This window comes from Scyliorhinus canicula, chromosome 9 (genome assembly GCF_902713615.1).
Source record: "Scyliorhinus canicula chromosome 9, sScyCan1.1, whole genome shotgun sequence".
Taxonomy (NCBI): Eukaryota; Metazoa; Chordata; class Chondrichthyes; order Carcharhiniformes; family Scyliorhinidae; genus Scyliorhinus; species Scyliorhinus canicula.
In genome coordinates, this window is record NC_052154.1 from 128,837,367 (window position 1) to 128,861,285 (window position 23,919).

A 23,919-nucleotide genomic window follows, 5' to 3' on the forward strand; every position below is an offset into this window, starting at 1 on the left:
ACAAGCTAAAGTGCGTGCGAGGTGGTCACAATCTTTTCAGCTGAAAAGAAGGTGTCCAACCTCCAACTGAACCATGAACATTCAATACAAACAAACATAAACTGACAAACAAAACATACGTGCAGGTTCCATCAGAAAGGACATCGCTTCCCTCAAGCGGTTCCTATTTTACATCATCTGGACACCTCACTTTTCCTCTGTCTCTGTGAACAGGGTCACAAAGGGGTTGCCGTATCGGGATTCAGACACCGTGTCGTCCTGCTCTCCCGGATCCCACACCCTTGTGTGGATCAGGCATGAAATTTTTGAATTATGTGACCGGGGGTCACTTTCGTCGTTGCGGACAAGTCTGTACGAATTGTCCCTGTGCCAGAGTGTTGGGTCTAAAAGTGAATGGGTATTGTCGGGGTAGTCGGGGTCGGGTGGTGGGTCTGGGTTTTTAATATAAGTGACTTCCATGGGGTCACTGGAGTCGGGGTCATAGTCGCTGCAGTGTGGGCTGTAGTGTGGTGTGCTGTGGCTGTCCTCAGAGTCAGTGTCTGTATCGCTGTCTCTGCTGCGGCAGCTTGTGGGTGTTTCGGGGCGTGGTCTGTCGTGGTCAGTGGGCGGAGTCGTGGGCGAGTCCGATGAAGAACTGGTCTGTGAGGGGGATGGTGGAAACGTGTCTCTAGTGGGTGGGGCGAGGTGTTCTGCTGCGTCTAGCAGGACATGGTGTGCATGTTTGGACTCTGTTCCATATGCCTTTAGCTGGTTAATATGGAACCACGCTGTCTTTCCATTGGGATATTTTATCTTATAAACTGAGGGGCTAATTTTATCCGAAATTGAATATGGGCCGGAATATTTTGGTGCCAAAAAACTGCTGGGGTTGTATACAGATAGCATTACCTGTTGCCCAACCTGGAATTCTGTGGGGTGTACGGTCTTATTAAAGCATGCTGTGCTTTGTCTACGCCGTTTCCCTAGTTGAACTGCGGCTGCGATCTGTGCAGACCTCACAGTCTCAACCAGGTCTTTAACTGCCTTTTCATGTGTGAGGGCCGTCACTTCGGGGCTAGTCATGTCCAGTCCTAAAAGGAATTCTGTACCTTTCATAGGGCGTCCGGTCATGAGTGTGTGTGGTGTGTATCCTGTGGAAGTTGAAACTATATTTCTGATGAACATGAGTGCAAATGGGAGCACTGAATCCCATGTTGAGTTGTTTTCTTGAACCATTTTTCTAAGTGTGGATTTTAGGGTCCGATTCATGCGCTCTACAATCCCGCTGGACTGTGGGTGATACACAATATGAAAGTTTTGTTTGATGCCGAATATGGTCAGGACGTTCTTCATGACACGTCCTGTGAAGTGAGATCCCTGGTCCGAATCAATGCTTCGGGGTAAACCCCATCTCGTGAAGATGTGGTGGGTCAGGATCTTTGCAGCTGTCTTAGCTGTATTCGTTCTCGAGGGGAATGCCTCTACCCATTTGGTAAAGGTATCGATTACCACCAGAACGTATTTATAGCCATTCCTACAAGGGGGCAATGGTCCTATAAAGTCGATCTGGAGGTTTGTCCAGGGGCCATTAACTGGTCGAGTGTGCCGAAGCTGTGCCTTTTTAGAATACCTCTCCGGGTTATTCTGGGCGCAAATAAGGCAATTCTCGATGTAGTGAGTTACATCTGTCCTTAGGTTAGGCCACCAACAGAGCTGCCTGAGGTGCCTCGTGGTCGTGTCGATTCCTTGATGTCCATGCCCGTCATGGAACAAAGCAATCATTTGATTCCTGTCCTGCTGCGGGACCACATAAAGCTGGTCCTTGATGATCACACCCTCATGTGTGGTCAGTGTGTGTCTGAACTTGTCAAACTGAGGCACAAAGTTGCCTTTAAAAATCTCCCTGAGATCCTCATCCTGCTTCTGTGCTTCAGCTAAATCCTTGATATCGGTCTGTGAGACTTGAACTGCGCTCACAGGGGCGCTAGCTGGTGCACTAGCTGGGGGTGTCCATAAGTGTCCTCGCCTGGAACCTGCCTTAGCCAGTGCATCGGCTTTTACATTCCCAGGGGGGGATGACCTATGGTGGCTTCTAACTTTTATAATGCCGAAGGTTCTGTCCTTCGCTTTATCTAAAATGTGGCGGAGTAAAGGGGCTGATGGAAGGGGTTTCCCGTCTGCGGAGACAAAACCTCGTGTCCTCCACATGGGTAGAAAATCTGTCAAACTATTGCAGACATATAGACTGTCCGAATATATGTCCGCCGGGCTGGGGAAAGAATCGGGGTGGTCCATGTACGTATGTACGCTATGGCCGCGAGCTCTGCTGCCTGCGCGCCTAAGTTACCTGGCAATTTTAACGCTATTTCTTCGAGTGCGCGACCCTGCGCGTCCTCGACATAGATGCCGCATCCCGTGATACGCTCACCTTCTAAAACCGTGGATGAACCGTCCACGTATATCCGTAGTGGTCCACACGTGTCTGTGTGTTGGGGGCTTTGTCTTGGGTTCCCTATCTTCCTGGGGGGTGTCTTCGCTATGAAGGGTCCTGTGTTGTGTAGGGGTGCTACAATTTCACATTCATGGGGCTGTCCTGGATATTGGAGGTTGTCGGCTAAAAATGTGTGTGTGCGGGTCCGTTTAACCGTAATGTCGCGTCCTTGTAAGAGTAGTGTCCACCTAGCTGCCCTAATCTGGCTAACTGAACCGTCCTTCAGTTGACCGTCTAGGAGTAACTGTGTGGGGGTGTGCTCGGTCAAAATGGTGATGGGGTTGAGTCCGGTAATGTACGAGAAGTACTGAACTGCCCAGAAAACTGCAAGGAGGTGCCTCTCGCAGGCTGAAAATCCTTGTTTCACTGGGTCTAAAAGTCGGGAGGCATAAGCCACTGGTCTTAGCTGCTCGTGCCGTTCCTGAAGTAACACGGCCGAGAGGGTCAGATCTGTGCTCGCTACCTCTATTGCATAGGGGGAAAGTTGGTCTGGGACTTGCAGCGCGGGTGCTGCGCTAAGGGCTTTCTTTAACTCTTCCACAGCCTCTGTATGCTGCGGAAGCCCTTCCCAGGGGGCTCCTTTCTTAAGGAGGTCTGAGAGTGGGGCTGCCTTTGTCGCGAATCCGTCGATGTGGTTCCGACAATAACCAACCAGTCCTAAGAACGACCGGAGGGCTGAAACATTCTGGGGAGGGGGCAATTTGACAATCGAATCAATCCTTTTGAATTCGATCTCGCGTTTGCCGTGTGTGATGACTGTACCCAAATACATCACTTTATTTTCCAAAATCTGGGCCTTTCTTGGGTTAACTTTACAGCCAATTGAGGTTAAAAGTTCCAGGAGTTCGGCCAGAAGCGTAATGTGCTCTGCCTTTGTGTCTGTCTGCAGTAGTAGGTCGTCTACATACTGTACCAGACATTCGGGGCGGGAAAATTTCTCTAAACCATTCGCCAGCTGTCGGTGGAAAATGGAGGGGGAATTGTGGAATCCTTGTGGAAGGCATGTCCACGTATACTGTTGTGCTTTGAAGGTGAAGGCAAATTTGTACTGGCACGCTTTTGCCAATGGGATTGACCAGAAGGCATTGCTAATGTCCAATACCGTGAAATATTTGGAGTTGAGTCCCTGTTTGAGCATGGTCTCGGGACTTGTTGCTACCGTGGGGGCTACTGCTGGGGTTACTTTGTTGAGTTCCCGATAATCGATGGTCAGACGCCATGATCCGTCGGGCTTTCTCACTGGCCAAATAGGGGCATTATTGGTCGAGGCTACTGTTCTAAGCACACCTTGCTCCAATAAGCTACCTATTACCTTCTCTATTTCTCCCTCTGCTTCTAGGGGAAATCTGTATTGTTTCTGTGGTCGGGGGTCAGGTCCGGTAACGTGAATTTGTCCAGTCATTCTGCCACAGTCGTGTCGGTGACTGGCAAATGCTGTCCTGTGTTTATTTAATACTGCCTTAACTTGTCTGTCCGTGTTTAGTGCAGTCAGGTCAAATGAATAGTCTCCTACTGCGCTAATTCGATTAGCGTACTCTCCTACTGTGAGAGTAGCGGGTGCTCTGTCTGATCTCGCCATTCGTCAGACACACTGGTTAACTGGGTCGAACGACAGGCTATGGGCATTCATAAAATCTATCCCCAGGATGTGTTCTGCTGTCCGGGGAAGATTTACTAGAACGACGGGGTGTTTGGTGGAAATGTTCCCTAGCTGGATTGCTACGGGTGCTGTAATGTGTCCCTGCTGCGAGTGTCCTGTGAAACCGCTAAGTGTGATGGTGGAGGTGGTCGGCCACGTGTCTGCCTGTGCCGTGGTGGTGGAATTAATCGTGGTGCGGGACCCTCCTGTGTCCCAAAGTAACTCTATGGGCTTCCCTCTAACCTTAGCTGTGACTACCGGTCTTCCGGATTGATCCCAAAGAGTGTCACAGACCCAAGTGGGGGAGCCCGAACACCGTCAGTCCGTTCCGTCCACATTGGTCTGTCCTGACTGTATGCCTATACTATGGATTGGTTTGGCTTTATTCCTATTCAGAGTGCCTGTCTGCTGGCCTCTCTGTGATCTTTGGGGTGCATTACATTCCTTAGCCCAATGTCCTAACTGGCCACAGTTGTAGCATTCCTGCGACTTCTGTGGAGGGCTGTTCTTTCCTTCATTCACCCACACGGGGTTTTGGTGCGCTCTCACTGCCTGAATGTCCGCTGCAGCCTGAGCCTCTTCTGGGGACTTCACTTTGCCTCTGCCCTGAACTGATTGCTCCCAAGCGCGGGACAATCTTTTAGGACCCACTTCTCATTATGGGCCTCCTCTGAGGGGTCATACCTGTTGCAAGCGCTCTGTCCTGCATCTGTGGCATGGGAAATTATGGTGCGCGTCCATTTAACCATATTTTCACGGTTCAAATGGGCTCTATTTAAATCGCCAAAAACTGCGTTAAAATGGATCCACAGCCTTCCTGCAAATGCTGTGGGGTGCTCGGTTTTCTTCTGTCGGCACTTGTTAAGTCCTTCAACTGGGTCACCTTGGTTATACCCTATGGCATCTAAAATGGAGGTGTGCATTTCCTCTAGGGTGCCTCCGCCAACGTTCTGTGGGTCGGGGAGGACTGCTACTACCGATTGGTCTAAACTCAGAACTGTGAGCTTAACCTGCTCTCTCTCGTCCAGGCCGTACATGGTTGCCTGTTGCTTTACTTTTGCGAAAAATTGGTGGGGGTCTGCGGTGGGAAGAAACGGAGTGATCTTTTCACACGCGTCCCTGAGTTGGGTTACAGTTAAGGGGGTGGTGTAGGTGATATCGGGTGCGCCTTCTGTGGTCGCTTTCCTTTGGGTGGTGACTGGATTCATTGGTGCGGTAACTATCTGATCTGTGGGGGGTTGGGGTGCTTGTCTTTTCTGCTGCGCTGCTGGCGCACATGTTCCCTGAACATAACGCTGCGCTGTTTCACTTAATTCCTTCCAGTCTGGGGCATTCTCCTCATCTAACTGCGTTCCAAAGGTGCTTTGGAACCCATTCTGCACTGAAAGCAGCGATTGCAGCTCCGCAATCTGCTTCCTGCATTTTGCATGGTCTACTGTACTCTGTCTTTGTTCTGTGGTGGCAGCATGGAGTTCTCTTAAAGCTGCCTTTAGGTCAGAGCATTGCCTCTGCAAAGCCTCTACCTGCTTCTCTGATTCTTCTCTTATCAGGACGGCACGTTGCACGTCCTGATAGGCCTTTTCGTACTGGGTCTGGGAACTGCTGAGATGGGCTAGACAAGACTGATGTGCCCTCTTGGCATCATCCACCTCTCTACCTTTCTCTGCCAGCTTCCCTCTAAGATCCATATTTTCTTTCTCGATGTCCCTGACATCCACTTTACTCATCCTATTTCTTTCTTCTAATTCTGCCCGGAGCGTCTGAACGACCTCCTCTGTGACTTGCAATTGTGCCAAACAGGACACGATTGCCATCGGCTTGCGTGCTTTACTAAGGGTTTTCTTATGAATTTGAGAGAGGTTCTCCCACCAAGTATGTCCTATACTTCCGGGACCTGTCTCCTCATTCATACAGAACTCTTTCCAAAGAGACCATCCCTTTCCTTGCAGATACTTGCGGAGTTCCAGCTCCCACACGGGACACTGACCTACTCGGCTACTGCTGGTCGCTGCGACCACAAATCGTTCTGGATTCATGAGGCGTTCCATTGCCTGCATGGCCATTTTCTCTGACTCACTTTAATTTGGAACAGGGGGTGTTGAGGTTATGTCTCACGAAACGGGTAAGGCTTACGCTATGTTCCGTTCACAAAACTACCGAAAGTTTGTCGCAACAAAAATGCTTTCAGGTTTTCCTTACAACCCTGTTAGTACGCATGCACTAAACACACTTCCGAATTACGTTTATTCGTTTGAACACCTTGAATACTTGTGATTTCTTTCCTTTTTCTTTACCAGATTTCTAATTCAAATTTCAGGGTCCTCGACGGAGTGGGGGTGCCACTTGTAACCGTGTCCCGTCAGGAAGTCGCCACTAAATGTTGCACGTTTTACTTGAGTGTATTACGCGTTTATTGGAGTGTATTAACACGCCTCCGTTTAAAGGCCGTGTGCTTAACACTACTACAGCTCTGTGTGTGTATTTTCAGCTCGGAGTCGCCAGGTGCCGTATATAGACACCTCACAAGTATTTCAAGGTCAGGTTCAAAGTAATAAAACTATACACCGATTAGTAAGTTCAAACAATCAATATTTATTATACAAATATAATAAATACGCATGCATACGCTAAAGACTAATACCTATTCCTACTATTAAACGACTAAATACTTATCTAAGTAGGAACCAGCAAGGTCAGGGGACAAGGCCTTTGTTCCTTTCTGGGCTGCACCTTCTGTTCGCTAATAGTCGATTAATGTATAGGCAATGCCGGGTTCACGTAGCGAGCGTCGTTTTGGCACTTACTGAACGATGGCTGGTGCTCAACGGCTGGTGATGGAAGACAGGATCTGGAGGCTGGAGTCGGAGTCGAAACAGCAAGCCGGAGCAACAACAGACAGCGAGGCCGGAGCAAAACAGACAGAACCATGTGCGGGGTCTATCTTTATAGGGCCCCCAATGTCCGTGCCTTTTCGGGGCGGGCCTTTACCTGCCATGTATCGATTGGGTTATTTCCCAATCGATATCTTACAAATCCCCCAATCTGAGGGTCTCTTCTCGATGGGTGGGGCGGTCTCTAGGGTCTTTTGTGATGGATACTTCTGGTGCCGTTTCATCTGGGCGTCCACTCAAAGTATCCATTCAAACCCAAATGTTGCTATTGTGTGTGCCCAGATCTGGATTGCCTCATTACTATGCAAAGCGTTTTGCTATTTACACCTTTGGTTGAGATCTTCCACCTGGCCATAAACTAGTTTCGTTACGTGCAGAATGCTAATTAGCCTTTGCAGACTGCTTGTCCTGGCTAAAACTGTTTTCTCCCTACAGTCTTAGCAGTTCTCCATTTTGTTAGCCCAGTGTCCATCTTAGGTGGCTACAGATAGGACACGGCCAATGGGCATTCACCATACACACAGAGGTGACACTACCACAGGGGGGCATTACACCAACCCATATATAAAGGACATAACACACATGATCTTCCTCTTTTCAGTGGAGACACTCAGTGAGTAGAGACACAGGGTTGATTCACCCACCATGTGGATTGTAGCAGACTGGTTTGTCAGTCTGAGTAGCTATAGAAGGATCAACAGTGGAGGCTAACCTAAGTAAGAGAATTGTAAATAGTTTAATAAGCGTGTTGAAGTTAACTCCGTGTCTGAACCTTCCTTTGTCAGCGTGCACATCAAGGAAGCCACTTATGCTACGCCAAGAGCATAACAAGACAACTGGGTCGAGTGGGACTACCTGTGGGAGGTACTGGGAAGGTTTGGGTTTGGAGAGGGGTTCATTGACTGGGTTAGGCTGTTATATCAGGCCCCAGAAGCTAGTGTAAGGACGAACAGGAGGATATCAGATTACTTCAGACTGTACCGCGAGACAAGACAGGGGTGTCCTCTCTCCCCACTGCTGTTCGCGCTGGCCATAATGCTGCTGGCAATTGCTCTGAGAGCTTCAAGGGACTGGAAAGGGCTGGTTCAGGGAGGGAGTGGAACATAAAGTCTCATTATACGCAGATAATCTGCTGTTATACGTGTCAGACCCAATGGCGGGGTTGGGCGGTATCATGCAAACCCTGAGGGAATTTGACCGGTTGTCAGGATATAAATTGAACATGGCTAAGAGCGAAATGTTCGTAATTCAGGCGAGGGGGCAGGAGAATAGGCTGAAGGGGTTGCCGTTCAGGCTGGTCGGAGAAAGCTTTAGATACTTGGGGATACAGGTGGCACGGGACTGGGGCAGGTTGCATCAGCTCAGCCTGTCCCGACTGGTGGAACGAGTGAGGGAGGAGGTTCGGAGTTGGGATGCGCTCCCGCTGTCACTCGGGGAGGGTGCAGACTGTTAAGATGACAATTCCCCCGAGATTCTTGTTCATATTTCAGTGTCTCCCCATTTTCATCCCGAGGTCCTTCTTTAAGAGGCTGCATAAAATTAACCTGGGATTTGTCTGGGCGGGGAAGTCCCTGCGGGTGAGGAAGGTGATGCTCGAAAGAAACAGAGGGGAGGGGCGGCTGGCGTTGCCGAACTTTAGCAACTACTACTGGGTGGCCAACATAGCAATGATAAGGAAATGGATGGTGGGCACGGGGTCGGCGGGTGGAGGCTGCCTCGTGCAGGGGCACCAATTTGGCAGTCCTGGTTACTGCGTCCTTGCCGCTCCTGCGGCGCTGTACTCCACCAGCCCTATAGTGGTGGCGGTTCTGCGGATCTGGGGCCAGTGGAGGAGGCATATTGGGGAAGTGAGAGCATCGGTGTGGATCCCAATCTGCGGCAACCACCGATTTGCCCCGGGGAACATGGACGGGGGGTATCGACTGTGGAGGAGGGTGGGGATTATGAGGATGGGGGATCTGTTCCTGGAAGGGAGCTATCCAAGCATCAGGGCGCTGGAGGAGAAGTTTGGGCTGGCAGGAGGGAATGACTTTAGATAGTTACAGGTGCGGGATTTTGTGCGCAGACTGGTGCCGTCCTTCCCACGCCTCCCGCCAAAGGGGAGGCAGGACAGGGTAGTATCGAGGGAAGAGGGTAGAGTCTCAGATATTTACAAAGAGCTAATGGGAGCAGAGGATATACAGACTGAGGACCTGAAGCTTAAATGGGAAGAGGAGCTGGGGGGGGGGGGGGGGGGGGGGGGGGGGGAAGAGAGAGAGAGATGGAGGACAGTATTTGGGTAGAAGCGCTGGGTAGAGTAAACACGACCGCAACATGCACCAGGCTCAGTCTGATCCAGTTTAAGGTCATGCACCGGGCCCACATGACGGTGGCCCGGATGAGTAAATTCTTTGGGCTGGAGGACAAGTGTGCCAGATGCGCCGGTGGGCCAGCTAATCACGTGCAACATGTTCTGGTCGTGCCCTAAACTCAGTGGATACTGGCAGGGCTTCGCGGACATCATGTCCCAGGTTTTGAAAACTGGGGTGGTAATGAGTCCTGAGGTGGCAATCTTTGGGGTGCCGGAGGACCCGGGAGTCCAGGAGGAGAAGGAGGCCGACGCCTTGGCCTTTGCTTCCTTGGTAGCCCGGCGACGAATACTGTTGGCATGGAGGGACACAAAGCCCCCAAAGACCGAAGCATGGCTATCGGACATGGCGAGTTTTCTCAGTCTAGAAAAGATTAAGTTCGCCTTGAGAGGTTCACTATCGGGGTTCGCCATGTGGTGATCACAAGTTAACCAGATGCAACACAACTGAGCAACCACTAGAGGGAGCACGGGAGAGCCATATAAATAGATCAGGACAGGAAGTGAGGACACACTTCACTGAGGGCAGAACTTGGAGCAACACATACACAAGACACTCTTCACAGCAGGCGGGCTGGTAAGCAGGACACACAGCAAGCAAAGCTGGTAGTTAGCACTGGAAGGTAGTTCTAGGTCGAGCTCTGGAAACTGAACGAACTCACAATAAAGCATCTTCTCCACACTTGAGACTACGAGCTTTATTAAGACACGAGGAACAACACATGGTACCCAGGAGTGATTTCAGACGCTTATGACAGGACAACTCAGCTGCAGATACAGAAAACAAAAAAAAAATGGCATGGAAATCTCAACCAAGAATGGCATGGAGATCTCCTGCTGGACATTCGACTTGGGAAGACATTGCTGATGAGAGGATGTGCCTTGGATACCCACTTCACCTGGAGACGACTGGAAAAGTAAGAAGTGTCTGGGAAAGGTTTAAACAAATGTTCGATTTCGGTATCATAGCATATGATGCAGCAGAAGCCTCAGACGAAATTAAAATAGCAATTCTCATCAAAGGAAATGAAGCTACGAAAGTTTATAATGGATTTAAATACTCAAAAGGTGAAGACAGAAACAGCTTACAAACGGTACTAAACAAATTTGAAGAGTACTGTGAGAAATTTGAACAGCAAGACATACTCAGAGTCCAAACTGCACAGAGACTGAGTGATGCAAAACTTAAAAAATCACGAAAAGAGCAAGAAATCGCGAATGAAAAGTACAGATCAAAAAGAAGAAATGACAAGAATTTCTCACAAAGCCAAAACGCTGAAACCCTGTCCAAATCGGGAAGAGAAAATTACTTACGAGTTTTGGAGAGAGAGTCCTGGTGGGCAAGAAAAATCCCTGAAATCCGCGAAAAACGGCATAAAATGGCGTCGGAGCACATTTTGCAGTCTCCGGTAAGCAAAGAACTACAAATGGCGTCTGCGCATGCGCCGGAACCGGAAGCCGCGCATGCGCAGTATAAAAAATATCGCGATGCCGATCGTTATGCGCATGCGCAAGCCGCGCATGCGCACCAAATAAAAGTTTTGGTCGCGGATCGTTATGCGCATGCGCAAGCCGCGCATGCGCAGTCAAAAAAAGTTTTGGTCGCGGATCGTAATGCGCATGCGCACGCCGCGCATGCGCAATGGAAACAAAACCGCACAGTGAAGGAGGACGGCCGATGTGCGCATGCGCAATGCATTCCTGCGCGTGACGTCATGACGTCTGAGCATCCCGGCCACGCCCACTTAAAAGGGAAATGCCCGAAAATTGAAAATAAGACACTTAAAGTGGTAAACACAAATTTTCTTGCCTCAGAACACAGAAAAACGCCTGAACTTACACCAACAGTAAAAAACAACTTGCACAACACCCTGAAAAAAGCAGTCTGCACCACCCAAAGTGAAGAGAACAAAAAGAATTCCGAAACAACAAAAGATGATTTGTTTTTCGAAGAATACTACTCAGACACAGCTGAGTCAGTCGGATATGCTTCTCACAGCATCAGCGACACGGTCGCAAAGTTCAACACGAATCAACTCGTGGTAGAAGAAGCCAACGAAGATGAAATGGCTATCAAAGAATACTACTCAGACATGGAGGAGTTATTTGGACATGCTGATCACAGCATCAGCGACACCGTTGCAAAGCTCAACACGACTCTACTCATGGTAGATGAATCCAACACCATGAGGCCATGGCAGCTCGTCGATACATTGGATGACAGCAATACCCAAGACGAAGACGACGCCACACAGAGAGCACAGGAAGACTCCACAGAGCGAGTGATGACAGGCTCCACAGTGCGAGTAATGGAAGACTCCAAAAGGGATGCAAGCAAACACTCCCTGGCGAACACCATGCATGAACAAGACCATGCAGGTAAACCCGCAGTATCTGAGCAACAACAAGCAGACTATGAAAGTCTAACAAGCTCACATGAACAAGAAGAAGACAATGCACCTCTACCCACTGCATGCGAAGACAGTGACAAGATGATCACACTCGACGTACAGGATCACAGCGAGACTGACAGTTCTCAGCTTGTCTGTACCGACGCACAGAGCGAGAACAGTGACAAGGTGATCGCACTCGACGTACAGGATCACAGCGAGACTGACAGTTCTCAGCTTGTCTGTACAGAAGCACAGAGTCGGGCCACCCAGCAGTCCAGAGCGACGATGCCGAAAGAAAACATGCAGATTTTGACTCCAGAAGAGGAGCACCTGGAGTCCAGAGAGACCAAGCCAGAAGAAACCATGCAGATTTTGACTCCAGAAGAGGAGCACCTGGAGTCCAGTGAGATAACATCAACGGAAATCATGAAGATTTCAACTCCAGAAGAGGAGCGCCAGGAGTCCACAGACATCACGTCAATTGTAATCATGGAGGATTTGACTCCAGAAGAGGAGCGCCAAGAATCCAGAGACACCGCGTCAAATGAAATCGAGAAGAATTTGACTCCGGAAGAGGAGCACCAAGAAAGCAAAGATGAGGAATCCAATTCTCCACAAATGATTGAGGTCACCTGCACCGATGCAACATCAGATCATTCGCACCACTCTCGAGACGAAATGCTCAATGACTCAAATTATCCACTCGGGACACTCATAGAGTATAACAAAAAAAACAAAAGTCAAAAGAAACACAGCAAGAACAAAAGCAACATGAAGCGCGACAAGACCAACAACAATAGCAAGAAGCACAGCAGAAACGAGAATGACAACAAAAAGAACAAAAGCAACATGAAGCGCGACAAGACAAACAACAAAGTCAGGAACAAAGATAGCGACAACACCAAAGACAGAAACGACAAAAACAGCAACACGAACGGCAACGAAAACAATAAAGTCAGGAACAACGACAGCGACAACACCAAAGACAGAAACGACAAAAACAGCAACAAGTACGGCAACGAAAACAACAAAAACAGGAACGACAGAGACAACAGCAATGCAACAACGACTTGTACACAATGGTACTACTTGGCACATGACGGACAATGCCACAGCGCATGGCAAAACGATGTCAAGACTACCAACATGTCATGGGATGACGACGAATCGCATAAACACACGTCTGCTCCAGAACGAGCAAGCACACCAGCATCCAAGGCGGATGAGACAATAAATCAACACCACAAGCACAGAAAAAAGTCCATGCCAGTCAACATCAGTGATGTGACCATGCAAACACCTCGGGATTATGCATTGGGTACTTAAAATAACAAGGAACACCAACAACATTCACAGCGGACTTGCAATATCAATATCACCACGTCATCAACAACAACAAAAAAAAAACAAGAAAAAAAAGCTCTGAACAAATTCATCAAGTTTGGACTCATAAATGTTTTATTGAGATTGGACATATAACTACATTGGCTTTGTACAGTATGCAATAGCACCATCACCTGTATAGGTACGCATATCATAAGTAACTGTTTTCTATAATTTTCTTTAACGATGTACAGCAAATATATGTTAAGAGAAAAAGGGGGATGTGGTGATCACAAGTTAACCAGATGCAACACAACTGAGCAACCACTAGAGGGAGCACGGGAGAGCCATATAAATAGATCAGGACAGGAAGTGAGGACACACTTCACTGAGGGCAGAACTTGGAGCAACACATACACAAGACACTCTTCACAGCAGGCGGGCTGGTAAGCAGGACACACAGCAAGCAAAGCTGGTAGTTAGCACTGGAAGGTAGTTCTAGGTCGAGCTCTGGAAACTGAACGAACTCACAATAAAGCATCTTCTCCACACTTGAGACTACGAGCTTTATTAAGACACGAGGAACAACACAGCCTGGAGGTGGCAGCCATTCATTGACTTCTTCACGGAGAATTAATCGTCAGCAAGGGGGTGGGGGGGTGCTAGGGTGGTGTAGACTAGGGGGTGGTTCAGGCAGGTCCTTGTGGGAACGGAGTTGTGGTTTGTACTATGCGTTACTTGATTTTCCTTCTGTACAGTGCTATACAATGTAATTGTTTTATATGCCAAAAATACCTCAATAAAATTGTCTTAAAAAAAAATTAGGGTTTCCAGCCCGGAACCTCAAATCTCCCAAGCCTCCCTCACCCTTGCATGTCCCCTTTCTCTCAGAGTGCCATCCAGCGAGCCAGTTGTGCTGCCAAACTTTACTCTGAACACTCACCCCCAGCCACATCAGGAGCCCCGAGACCCCAGACCTCTACCGGGACTACTCTACCGGGACCATTAGGGAGGACATGCTCAGCTGCCCTCTGCTCATCCACACATTTACCCTTACTCCATGAGAAGTGACCATGAGAAGTGGTCATGAGAAGCCGTGCTCGTAAGTGTTGGCAGCTGCCTCTATGGTGACAAGACTCCTAGAGTTCAGGCAATTGTTTCGGCATCAAGGTTTGCTCGCAATGGAATGCACTCATCATCCTCTGAGACACGGCACATGTGCCCTCAAGGAGGCACTTGAGAGTTGAGTAGTGTGAACGTTATCACAACTAACAAGGCTAAACCTTCATTTGAAATGGGCTCACAGTCAAATGGAGTGAATTTCAGGATTGAAGCCACAGCAGGGTTTTGTGCTAGACTCGTGCTGGACCAGAGAAGTACTGAATGTATAATGCTTTCTTCATACTTCCAACTGCATCAGGTTTACAAATTTTGAGTTTATTCATGTAATGTGTTTCATCCCAGGTATCGTGACTACAGAAATGAACACAACCATAGGCATACTAGCCAATTCTGGCACATTCTTGCTGCTCGTTTGGCCTGCCTTCTTTTATTTGAGGTGAGTAATAGCTCTCTTCTCTACAGTGCAGTTACATTGTGTTGAATACCAAGGCCCTAAGTTTCACTACCACATTTGCTTTTCTGGGACTTAAAGACAAAGTAACTGGGCTGGATTCTCCGATTTTGGGGCTATGTCCAGAGGATCCATGGCATTTTACGTGGGAAACATTGGCGCGGCCCCAGCATCGATCCTCCGACCGGTGAGGGGCCGCGCCATGTAAAACGCACGACCTTCCTGATATAAACACCTGGAGACATGCGCATGAAACGACCTGCAGTGGTCGCGCTTTCCAACATGGCATTGGCTGTGCATGGACCCGACCTGCCAGATAGATACCCCCTCACCATGCCCGGGCCACCCCCAACCACACCCCCCAGTCCTCATCGAAGCTCCCCAGCCAGCAGCATGGCTCCTGCCTGACTGTTGGCGGCGCTGGACATTGTCTACAGCTGCAGCCACCACGCTGGGTTCCCGACCGCTGAAACTATGAGTCAACTGCGCAGTCAGGAGCATTGGGGAAGGGCTTTCAGGTAACGTGCTGAGGCCGTCTCAATGGCGTGTGGCGTGCTCCTCGACAATGCTGTTTTGGAGGGGGCGGAGCATCCAAAAACAGGCGCCACCTCCAATTGCATCGTGAAAGGGGATTTTCCGCCCAATCGCCGATTACGAAATCGCACACACACACACACACAAACTAAGCGGTAATTTAGCGTAGCCAATCCACCCAACCTGCCCGTCTTTGGACTGTGGGAGGGAACCGGAGCAACTGGCAAAAACCCATTGACACAGGGAGAACGTTCAAACTCCGCACAGACAGGACCCAGGCCGGAATCAAACCCAGGTCCCTGGCGCTGCGAGGCAAGATCTCCATGTAGTTCAGTTAATCTTCAGTATTGTACAATGCTCATTGAACAGCAATAAATAGCTCTGTTTATCCCAATCAGTGTAACAGTTTACAAACTAAGTAATTATATGATAGGGCAGTTGGTTCTACAAAGTAAGGTTTTCAAATTAAACAACGGTTTCCATTTCTGTTTTAGAATATTGCTGTTTGCATCAAGTACCTTGCATCTTGGTTCATCCCGGATGTGCCAGCATCGGTCCGAAATGAAAATCTGAAAAAAACATACTACCGATTAAGGGATGAGCTCAGGTAAGTTTTTGTTGATACGGAGATGCTACGAAATCTAGTTCTCTAGAATTACATTATTAGACAGCATATAACCATAACAGTGTGAAAACAGCCTTGTCTGATTATTCGGGGTGATTCAGGCAGACTTTGAGTTGGGTGCCCTTGGCCATTAATCTGACAGTGGCAAAAATGTGGTGTAATCACGGAGGTACAGGAGCTCTTCCCACCTTCCGCCCCATTACCCCCCCCCCCCCCCCCCCCCCAATAAATGCACCACTCCACAAACACTGCGGAGGTATCGCTGGCACTTCCCATCCCCCACCCTAATGTCTGCTCTCTCTCCCCTCCCCCCACCCACAGATAATTGCAATCCCCCTCCTCAAATGGGGCTCTCACTAGACATTGCCTCTGGCACTACCGCCGGCACATGTTGGCACTGCCAGTTTGGCACTGTATCAAACTGGCAATGCCAACAAGGCAGTACCAACCTGTGCCAGGGACTGGGGGGAGCTATATTTATCTCTGTGGCCCCCAAAGGATCCCCTCAACTTCTTCTCGTCTGGCCAAACGTGTTGTAAACCTTGCTGATATGACATCATGTATATTTAGTGAGGAGAGATGATAAGGCAGTCATTTTGCATGCAGCAAGATTTTCAGCATAATTCTCCGCTGTGGTCAGTGGTGGGGGGTGCAGAATTCAGCATAAGGCCTAATAATTTTGTTTTTCCGCTGGATCTTCATCTGTTGCCTGCCATGGCTGATCAGAAAACATGCTGGAGGCTGGCCTGAAACTAATTTGCCTCCCACAAATCAGATGCCGATGAAAGCTAACCATTCACATTAAATTCTTTGCGGTATCAGCGGGAAAACATTTAGAAAATGTATATGTAGATGTCAGGATTCACCTGAACAATGCTAGGGCTGTCTCCAGAGTTCTCGACGGAGGATGCTGGAAACCATGGACCTTGGAGCACCACAGCAGTGAATGACAGGAGCATCTACAGATGGGTCTTCCAGATTTGGTGTCCTGGTTAGCACTGCTGCCTCACAGTGGCAGGGGCCTGGGTTCAAATCTACCCTCGGGTGGCACAGTGGTTAGCACTCCTGCCTCACAGCTCCAGGGTCCCAGGTTCAATTCTGGCCTTGGGTGACTGTGTGGAGTTTGCACATTCTTCCCATGTCTGGGTGGGTTTCCTCCGGGTGCTCCGGTTTCCTCCCACAGTCCAAAGATGTGCAGGTTAGGTAGATTGGCCATGCTAAATTGCCCCTTAGCGGTTAGGTCTGGTTACAGGGATAGGACAGGGGATTGGGCAGAGGTCAAGTCGTCTTTCGAAGTGTCAGTGCAGACTCGATGGGCCGAATGGCCTCCTCCTGTATTGTAGGGATTCTATGGAGGAAGGTCCATCTTCCAGCCTCAGAGTGCTCCTGGAAATCCATCTTCATTTTCAGGAGGGCCATCTTCTTTTTTCGAAAGTAGGTCAGTGATGTTGGGTGCTTTTTCAATATAGCACCCAAGTAGGATGGCAGGATACACATCATCAGGTCTGCCGTGCCTTGGAAAAACTCAAAATCCCCGGGTGGCTAATGAATGAGGTCCTGGCCAGAAGATTTCCCACCAGCCTCCGTAATGGGAAACACTTCGGGCTGGATTCTCTGTTTCTGAGACGAAGTGCTGACGCCAACGGAGAATCCGTGGACTTTCATGACAGAAACTTCGGTGCTACACCTGCACCGATTCCGCTACTATTAATGGGCTAGCACCGACGCCACGTGGAACACAATCAATTCTAAAGAAAAACAGTGCCGCATCCGTGATTGACACTCAGGAGGCTGACAAACTGCAGGAGCACAAAAACGATTTTCCTCTCACACACACCATCCCAGCCAACAAGATGGCTGTAAGAAGAGCAGCTCAACAGTTCACGGATGCTGAACTGGAAACCCTCCTGGACGCAGTGGAGGAGCGGCAGGTGACGCTGTACCCTGGACCAGGAAGGAGGCGCCTGGGCACAGGTGGCAGAGGCAATCAGCGCTTTGGGCAATGTCACCCGTACCAACATGCAGTGCCGAAAACAACGTCACAACCTCCTCAGGGCGGCCTCCTCATAAGCAGTACTGTGCCCCCAGCACTAACCCCACCTCTCCACACAAAGGTAACCCGCCCCCTCCTCCCCCCAGGGGATGACAAGCACTGACAAGGAGAGCAGCTTGGACACCAGCCATCCGCCTGAGACTCAAGACACCCTGGAGGTCGGGTCGAAAGATGACAGTGATTTTCCTTCACAGCTGTCTCCAACACCCACCACCATCACAGAGACACTCACCTCCGTTGGACACTTTAGTGAAGAGGCTCCTGGGACACTATCTGGTGCGCACCACACAGCTGATCCGGTACAGCAGGTGGAGGTAGGAGCACCCAAGGGGACGGACGGCCAGAGGGCAGGCCGACCCCAGGAACTAGTTGCTGTCCAGGTGGATCCCGGGCTTCTGTAATATCCAGTCCCAAGTGGAGATGCAATCAGAGAGCAGTTGGAGGAGTCCAACCACATGCAGGAGCAGGGTGTGGAGCTGGCCATGCGTGCCACCCAGGCCAACACCACACGGGTGGCGTCCACGGTGGAGGCATTGGTGGTGACGGTCTTGACTATGGAAGAATATGTTCACGGCCTGGGGCATTCTGTGCAGGTACTGACCGAGGCCCAGGACAAGGCTGCCGCCTCACAGGCAGAAATGTGCCAGAGCCACTTGGACATTGCAGTAGCGCTCCTCAGCAAGGCTCAGTCACAGCAGGCCATAGCTGAAAACGTTGGCGGCATTTCCCAGGCACTGGCCGGCGTGCCGCAGACACAGAGGGAGGTGGTCCAGTCCCTGAGTGAGATGGCGCAGTCACTGTCTGATGTGACACAGACCTAAAAGGTGGTGGCACAGTCACAGCGTGATGTGGCATAGTCCCTTTCGGAGATGGTCCACTCCCTGTGCTCCATGGACTCGAGAATGCAGACCCTGACCGAGACCAGAGTGGGCCTCCAGGTGTGGCAGCGACAGGTGACAGGGGAGCCTCTGGGATAGCTTCGCTCCCACCCCTGTCCCAAGGAGTAGCCCGGGATCCATCGGGCACCCTGAAGGATGAGGGGATGATGGGGCCCATGCCGGTGACTCCCGCAGGGAAGATGCCGGAACACCGCAGCCCCTCAGACTCTCACCGCTCCTGTCGCTGGTGCATCAGATGGACAGCGGGCAGGACGGGGCAGCACCACACCACCTGGATCACCCGAGCAGCGGCCGGATCGCCCCAGAAGACGCGCGCCAAGGGGGACCCTTGTCGTAGGGCAGGAGTCACAGCAGGCTGCCTCCACTCCTGCTGTACCGTCTGGGGATACCACCTAGACGTAGAGTTATGGCCTGTCAGGCATGAAAGTCAGACACCAGTTGAGTTGGCACAGGCCACAGTTGCCACTCCTCCCAACGCCCCCGACCGTCCCTACCACTGTCACCCCAGGGATTCGATGGAACCATGCGATGGATTGGCCAGCTCGCATGCAGGGATCAGCCAGGTGGAATGTGCTACCATGAGCAGGAGTGAGACGTTGTCATACGATGCGGAGAACCAAATTCATTGCAGAGTGGGCTGTCATCACCATCTATCCCATGGACCACACCTGCTGTTACTGCCAACCCTACCCCAGAGTGCTTCAGGTATGTATCACGGAGGGTGTGCAGACGGTGTGTGTGGGGGGTGTGGCTGCGCTGGGAAGGGAGACGGTATGGAGTTGGGAAGGGAAACGGTATGGAGTTGGGATGTAGTGTCCGTGCACCTGGCCAGACCCGACCCCCCCCTCCTAGTCAGTAAACCTGATCCATCGTCGCTCTCTCCTGCATCCTCCCTGGCGGACAAGGCCTGGCTTTCAACATCCTCCTTCAGCACATCGCCCCTCTGCTGCGTGATGTTGTGGAGGACACAACAGGCTGCCACAACACGGGCGACTCTCTCAGCATCATACTGGAGGGGCCCTCCAGCGTGGTCCAGGCACCTGAACCGCATCTTCAGAAGGCCGAAGCACCGCTCGATCACACTTCTGGTCCCTGCATGACCACAGCGCTTAAACCCTGTCACCCAGGAGCCAACCCCTCAGCCAGGGGTGGGGTCTCTCGAACATCTCAAAGATCAGCCTGTTCTCCACAGGTGCCTGTAAGGCGACATACAACCCACACGTCGGTCGCCCCCTGGACCAGGGGCATCCCGGTGAAGGAGCAGAACCTCGCTGCCCGGGCACCCTGGTGGGCACAGTCCACATTGAAATGGATGTATTGATCCGCCTAGGCATATAGGGTCTCCATGACGGCGCGGTGCACCTTTTCACCAAGGTCTGTGAGATCCCCATTCGGTGCCTGGTGTAAAAGTTCAGGGCGACCGTCACCTTGACGGCCACAGGGAGCGGGTGTCCTCCCCATACCTCCGTGGTGCCAGGTGTGACATCATCTGGCAGATGTGTCGCACTGTCTCTCTGTGCAGCCAGAGTCCTGGCATGCCCAGTCCGGCAGGTCCTCAAATGTCAGGCGGTGCCAGTACACACGAGGCCACATGAAGCACCTCCTTGGCCTGTTGGGCGACCGGCTCTCCAGCCTGGGCGGCTGATACCTGCACTTCTGCAGCACGCTCCGCTGCTGCAGCTACTACCTCCTCTTCAAATAGCAGGGCGGCCACCATTACTGGTTAACCTCTGGCCCTGGCGCCCGTCCCTGATGCTAGGGGTTGTGCTAAACCACTGTTGCACCTATATTAGGTGATGTATGGTAAGACCTGTACTACACGTACGACGGTAGTCCCTGCCTGCTGGCTCCGCCCAGTAGGCGGAGTATAAATATGTGTCCTCCATGCAGCAGCCATTTCGCCAGCTGCTGTGGGAGGCCACACATCTTAGAGAAATAAAGCCTCAGTTGTATCCAACTCACGTCTTTGTGCAATTGATCGTGCATCAATTTATTGCTCCAAGATTTTCAGAAGATGGACCTCCGTATCAAACCGGATCGCCTGCAGCTGGATCTGCAATCAAGCGACGCCAAAAAGGACTTTCAGCACTGGCTAGCTTGTTTCGAGGCGTACATCAACTCGGCGCCAAGCTCTGTTCCGGAGGCTCAGAAAATACAGATACTGTACTCTAGGTTGAGCTCCAACGTCTTTCCGCTGATCCAGACTACGCCAAAGCATTGACGCTACTTTTAAAAAATTATGCCCAGAAGACAATCACGCTCTTCGCCAGGCACGTGCTCGCCACTCGATCTCAACTCCCTGGTGAGTCCATAGAAGACTTCTAGCGGGCCCTAATCCCACTAGTCCGGGACTGTGACTGTCAGGCCGTTACTGCCACTGAACATTCGAACCTCCTTATGCGGGACGCTTTTATTACGGGGATTGGGTCGGACCTCATATGCCAGAGACTTTTAGGGGGTTGTAAGGCTTACGATAAGAAGGGGCACTTTGCCGCAGTGTGCCAGGCCCGTGCAGTCGCCGCTATCGCCCCAAACCCCCTCGTTTACGGACAATGGGCGGCACCATCTTCACCTCTCTGGACCACGTGCGGTCAGTGTGCACCGCCATCTTCTCCCCCTCAGAACACGCGCGGCCAGTGTGCACCGCCATCTTCTCCCCCTCAGACCACGCGCGGCCAGTGGGCGCCGCCATCTTCTCCCCCTCAGACTAAGCGCTACCAGTGGGCGCCGCCATCTTGTCCTCCGCAATCTCCCCCTCAGACCACGTGCGGCGCCACCTTCTCCCCCTCAGACCAAGCGCGGTCAGTGGACGCCGCCATCTTCCCCTCCGCACGACACGTGCGGCCCATGGGCGCCGCCATCTTTTTCAACCCCCGCCATGTGCGGCCCATGGGCGCCGCCATTTTGTCCTCCCCAAGACCTTCAGGCGCTGCCATCTTGTCTCCCCCACGACACAGCGTTCGAGGACTCATGCCCCCCAGGCACCCCATCATCCGACACCAGCGACGACCAACCACGACTCGCCTCAGTGACCATTGGGGGGTGGGGAGGGGGAGGTTACTGTGAGGTAAGTGGAGTTGGAGGTGGGGAGGGGGGGTTGGGTGACGGTGAGTTGGGGTGGGGTGCGAGGGGGGTGGGGGTGCGTGAGGTTAGGTTGGAATAAGGGGGGTTGAGTGAGATGGGGTGAGGGGGTTGGTGTGAAATGAGGGAGGTTGGGGTGGGGTGAGTGGGTTGGGGGGTGGGGTGAGGGCTTTGGGGTGGGGTGAGAAGGGTTTGGGGTGAGAAGGGTTTGGGGTGAGTCGGATTGGAGTTGAGGGGGGTTGGGGTAAGGGGTACGTGACGAGGTAGAGGGTCTCACTTTGTTGCGCACTGCTGACCTCCGAGTCCGCGACCTCCCTCTCCTCCGGCCCACCAACCACGTCCAGTGCCCTCTGCTCAGGCATGGTGAGTGGACGCAGATCTGATGGTCCCCTTTTGGTATTCTCCCGCTCCCGGCGGTTGTGCGCAGCCTTGTCCTGGAGGGGGGAAAACACAAACAATGGCACTGTTAGACAGTCCGCCGTGTGCAGCCCAGGGGTTAAGCAGCTGATGGCATTAGTGGCCAGGGCACGCACCATTGCGGCTGGTATGGGTCCTGGCATGTGGGGCAGTGTGGGGGTCTAGCTGTCCCCCAGGACGGGGGATCCAGGTCACCTGTCTGGGGGTGGGGGGGGGGGGTAGGAGAGTTAGTACCAGGGGCACAGCGCTGCTTACTCACCCTGGACGCCCCGAGGAGGTTGTGCAGCTTTTTCCGGCACTGGGTACCAGTCCAGGCGACTTCGCTGATGGCGGCTCCCACCATTGCCCAGGCACAGCGAACGGTGGCACCCGAGGACCTTCCTCCCGGGCCAGGGTACAGCACCAGCCACCTCTCCTCCTCGGAGTCAAGGAGGGTCTCCAGTTCTGCCTCGCAGAAGCACGGCACTACTCTCTTTGCGGCTATGTTGGCTGCGACGCTCGTGTGTGGAAGGTTATCTGCATCCTGTCAATGTCTTGTTGTAACTTTCAACAGCCCTTGACACTATCTGCAACACCACCAACCTTCGTGTCATCAGCAAACTTACTATCCCACCCTTCCACTTCCTCATCCAAGTCATTTATAAAAACCACAAAGAGAAGAGGTCCCAGAACAGATCCCTGCAGGGCACCACTGGTCACAACCTCCAGGCGGAATACTTTCCATCCACTACCACTTGCTGTCTTCTTTCGGCCAGCCAATTCTGTATCCAGACAGCCAAATTTCCCTGTATCCCATGCCCCTAACTTTCTGAATGAGCTTACCATGGGGAACCTTATCAAATGCCTCACTGAAATCCATATACACCACATCCACTGCCCGACATTCATCAATGTGTTAGATCTCAAAGGATTCAATGAGACTTGTGAGGCATGATCTGTCCCTCACAAAGCCATGCTGACTATCTTTAACTAAACTATATTTTTCGAAATAATGATTAATCCTATCTCTCAGAATCTTTTCCAGTATTTTGCTCACCACAGACGTAAGAATGACTGGTCTGTAATTCCCAGGGATTTCCCTATTCCCTTTCTTAAACAGGGGAACAACATTTACCTCCCTCCAATCATCCGGTACTACTCCAATGGAGAGTGAGGATGCAAACATCATCACCAACGGCACAGCAATATCCTCCCTCGCTTCCCGTAGTAATGTTGGGTATATCCCGTCAGGCCCAGGGGACTTATCTATCCTGGTGCTTTTCAAAATTTCCAGCAATTTCTCCTTCTTAATATCAGCCTGTTCAAGCCTATTAACCTGGTTCACGCTGTTATCACGAACAACAAGGTCCCTCTCTCTAGTGAATACTGAAGCTAAATATTAATTTGGATTCTCCCCCACCTCCTCAGACTCTAGGCACAAGTTCCCATCACAATCCCTGATTGACCCTACTCTCACTCTGATCATCCTCTTATTTCTCACGTAAGTGTAGAAGGCCTTGGGGTTTCCCCTAAACCTTCCCACCAGGGCTTTTTCATGCCCCCTTCTAGCTCTCCCAAATCCATTTTTGAGTTCCTTCCTGGCTACCTTGTAACCCTCTAGAGCTGTACCAGATCCTTGCTTCATCAACCTTAAGTAAGCTTCCTTCTTCCTCTCGACTAGAAGCTCCACTTCTC

General features: G+C 51.2%; 1 protein-coding gene across 1 annotated transcript in view; it reads left to right on the top strand.

Annotated features, from left to right (window-relative positions):
• The window catches only part of LOC119971676 (anoctamin-9-like), a 411,929-nt gene that overhangs the window by 382,534 nt on the left and 5,476 nt on the right, over positions 1–23,919 (top strand). The window contains exons 22-23 of the mRNA XM_038807554.1: positions 14,528–14,621; positions 15,665–15,777. Coding sequence (XP_038663482.1) covers positions 14,528–14,621; positions 15,665–15,777 — 207 coding nt within the window. The remainder of the gene's footprint in view (positions 1–14,527; positions 14,622–15,664; positions 15,778–23,919) is intronic.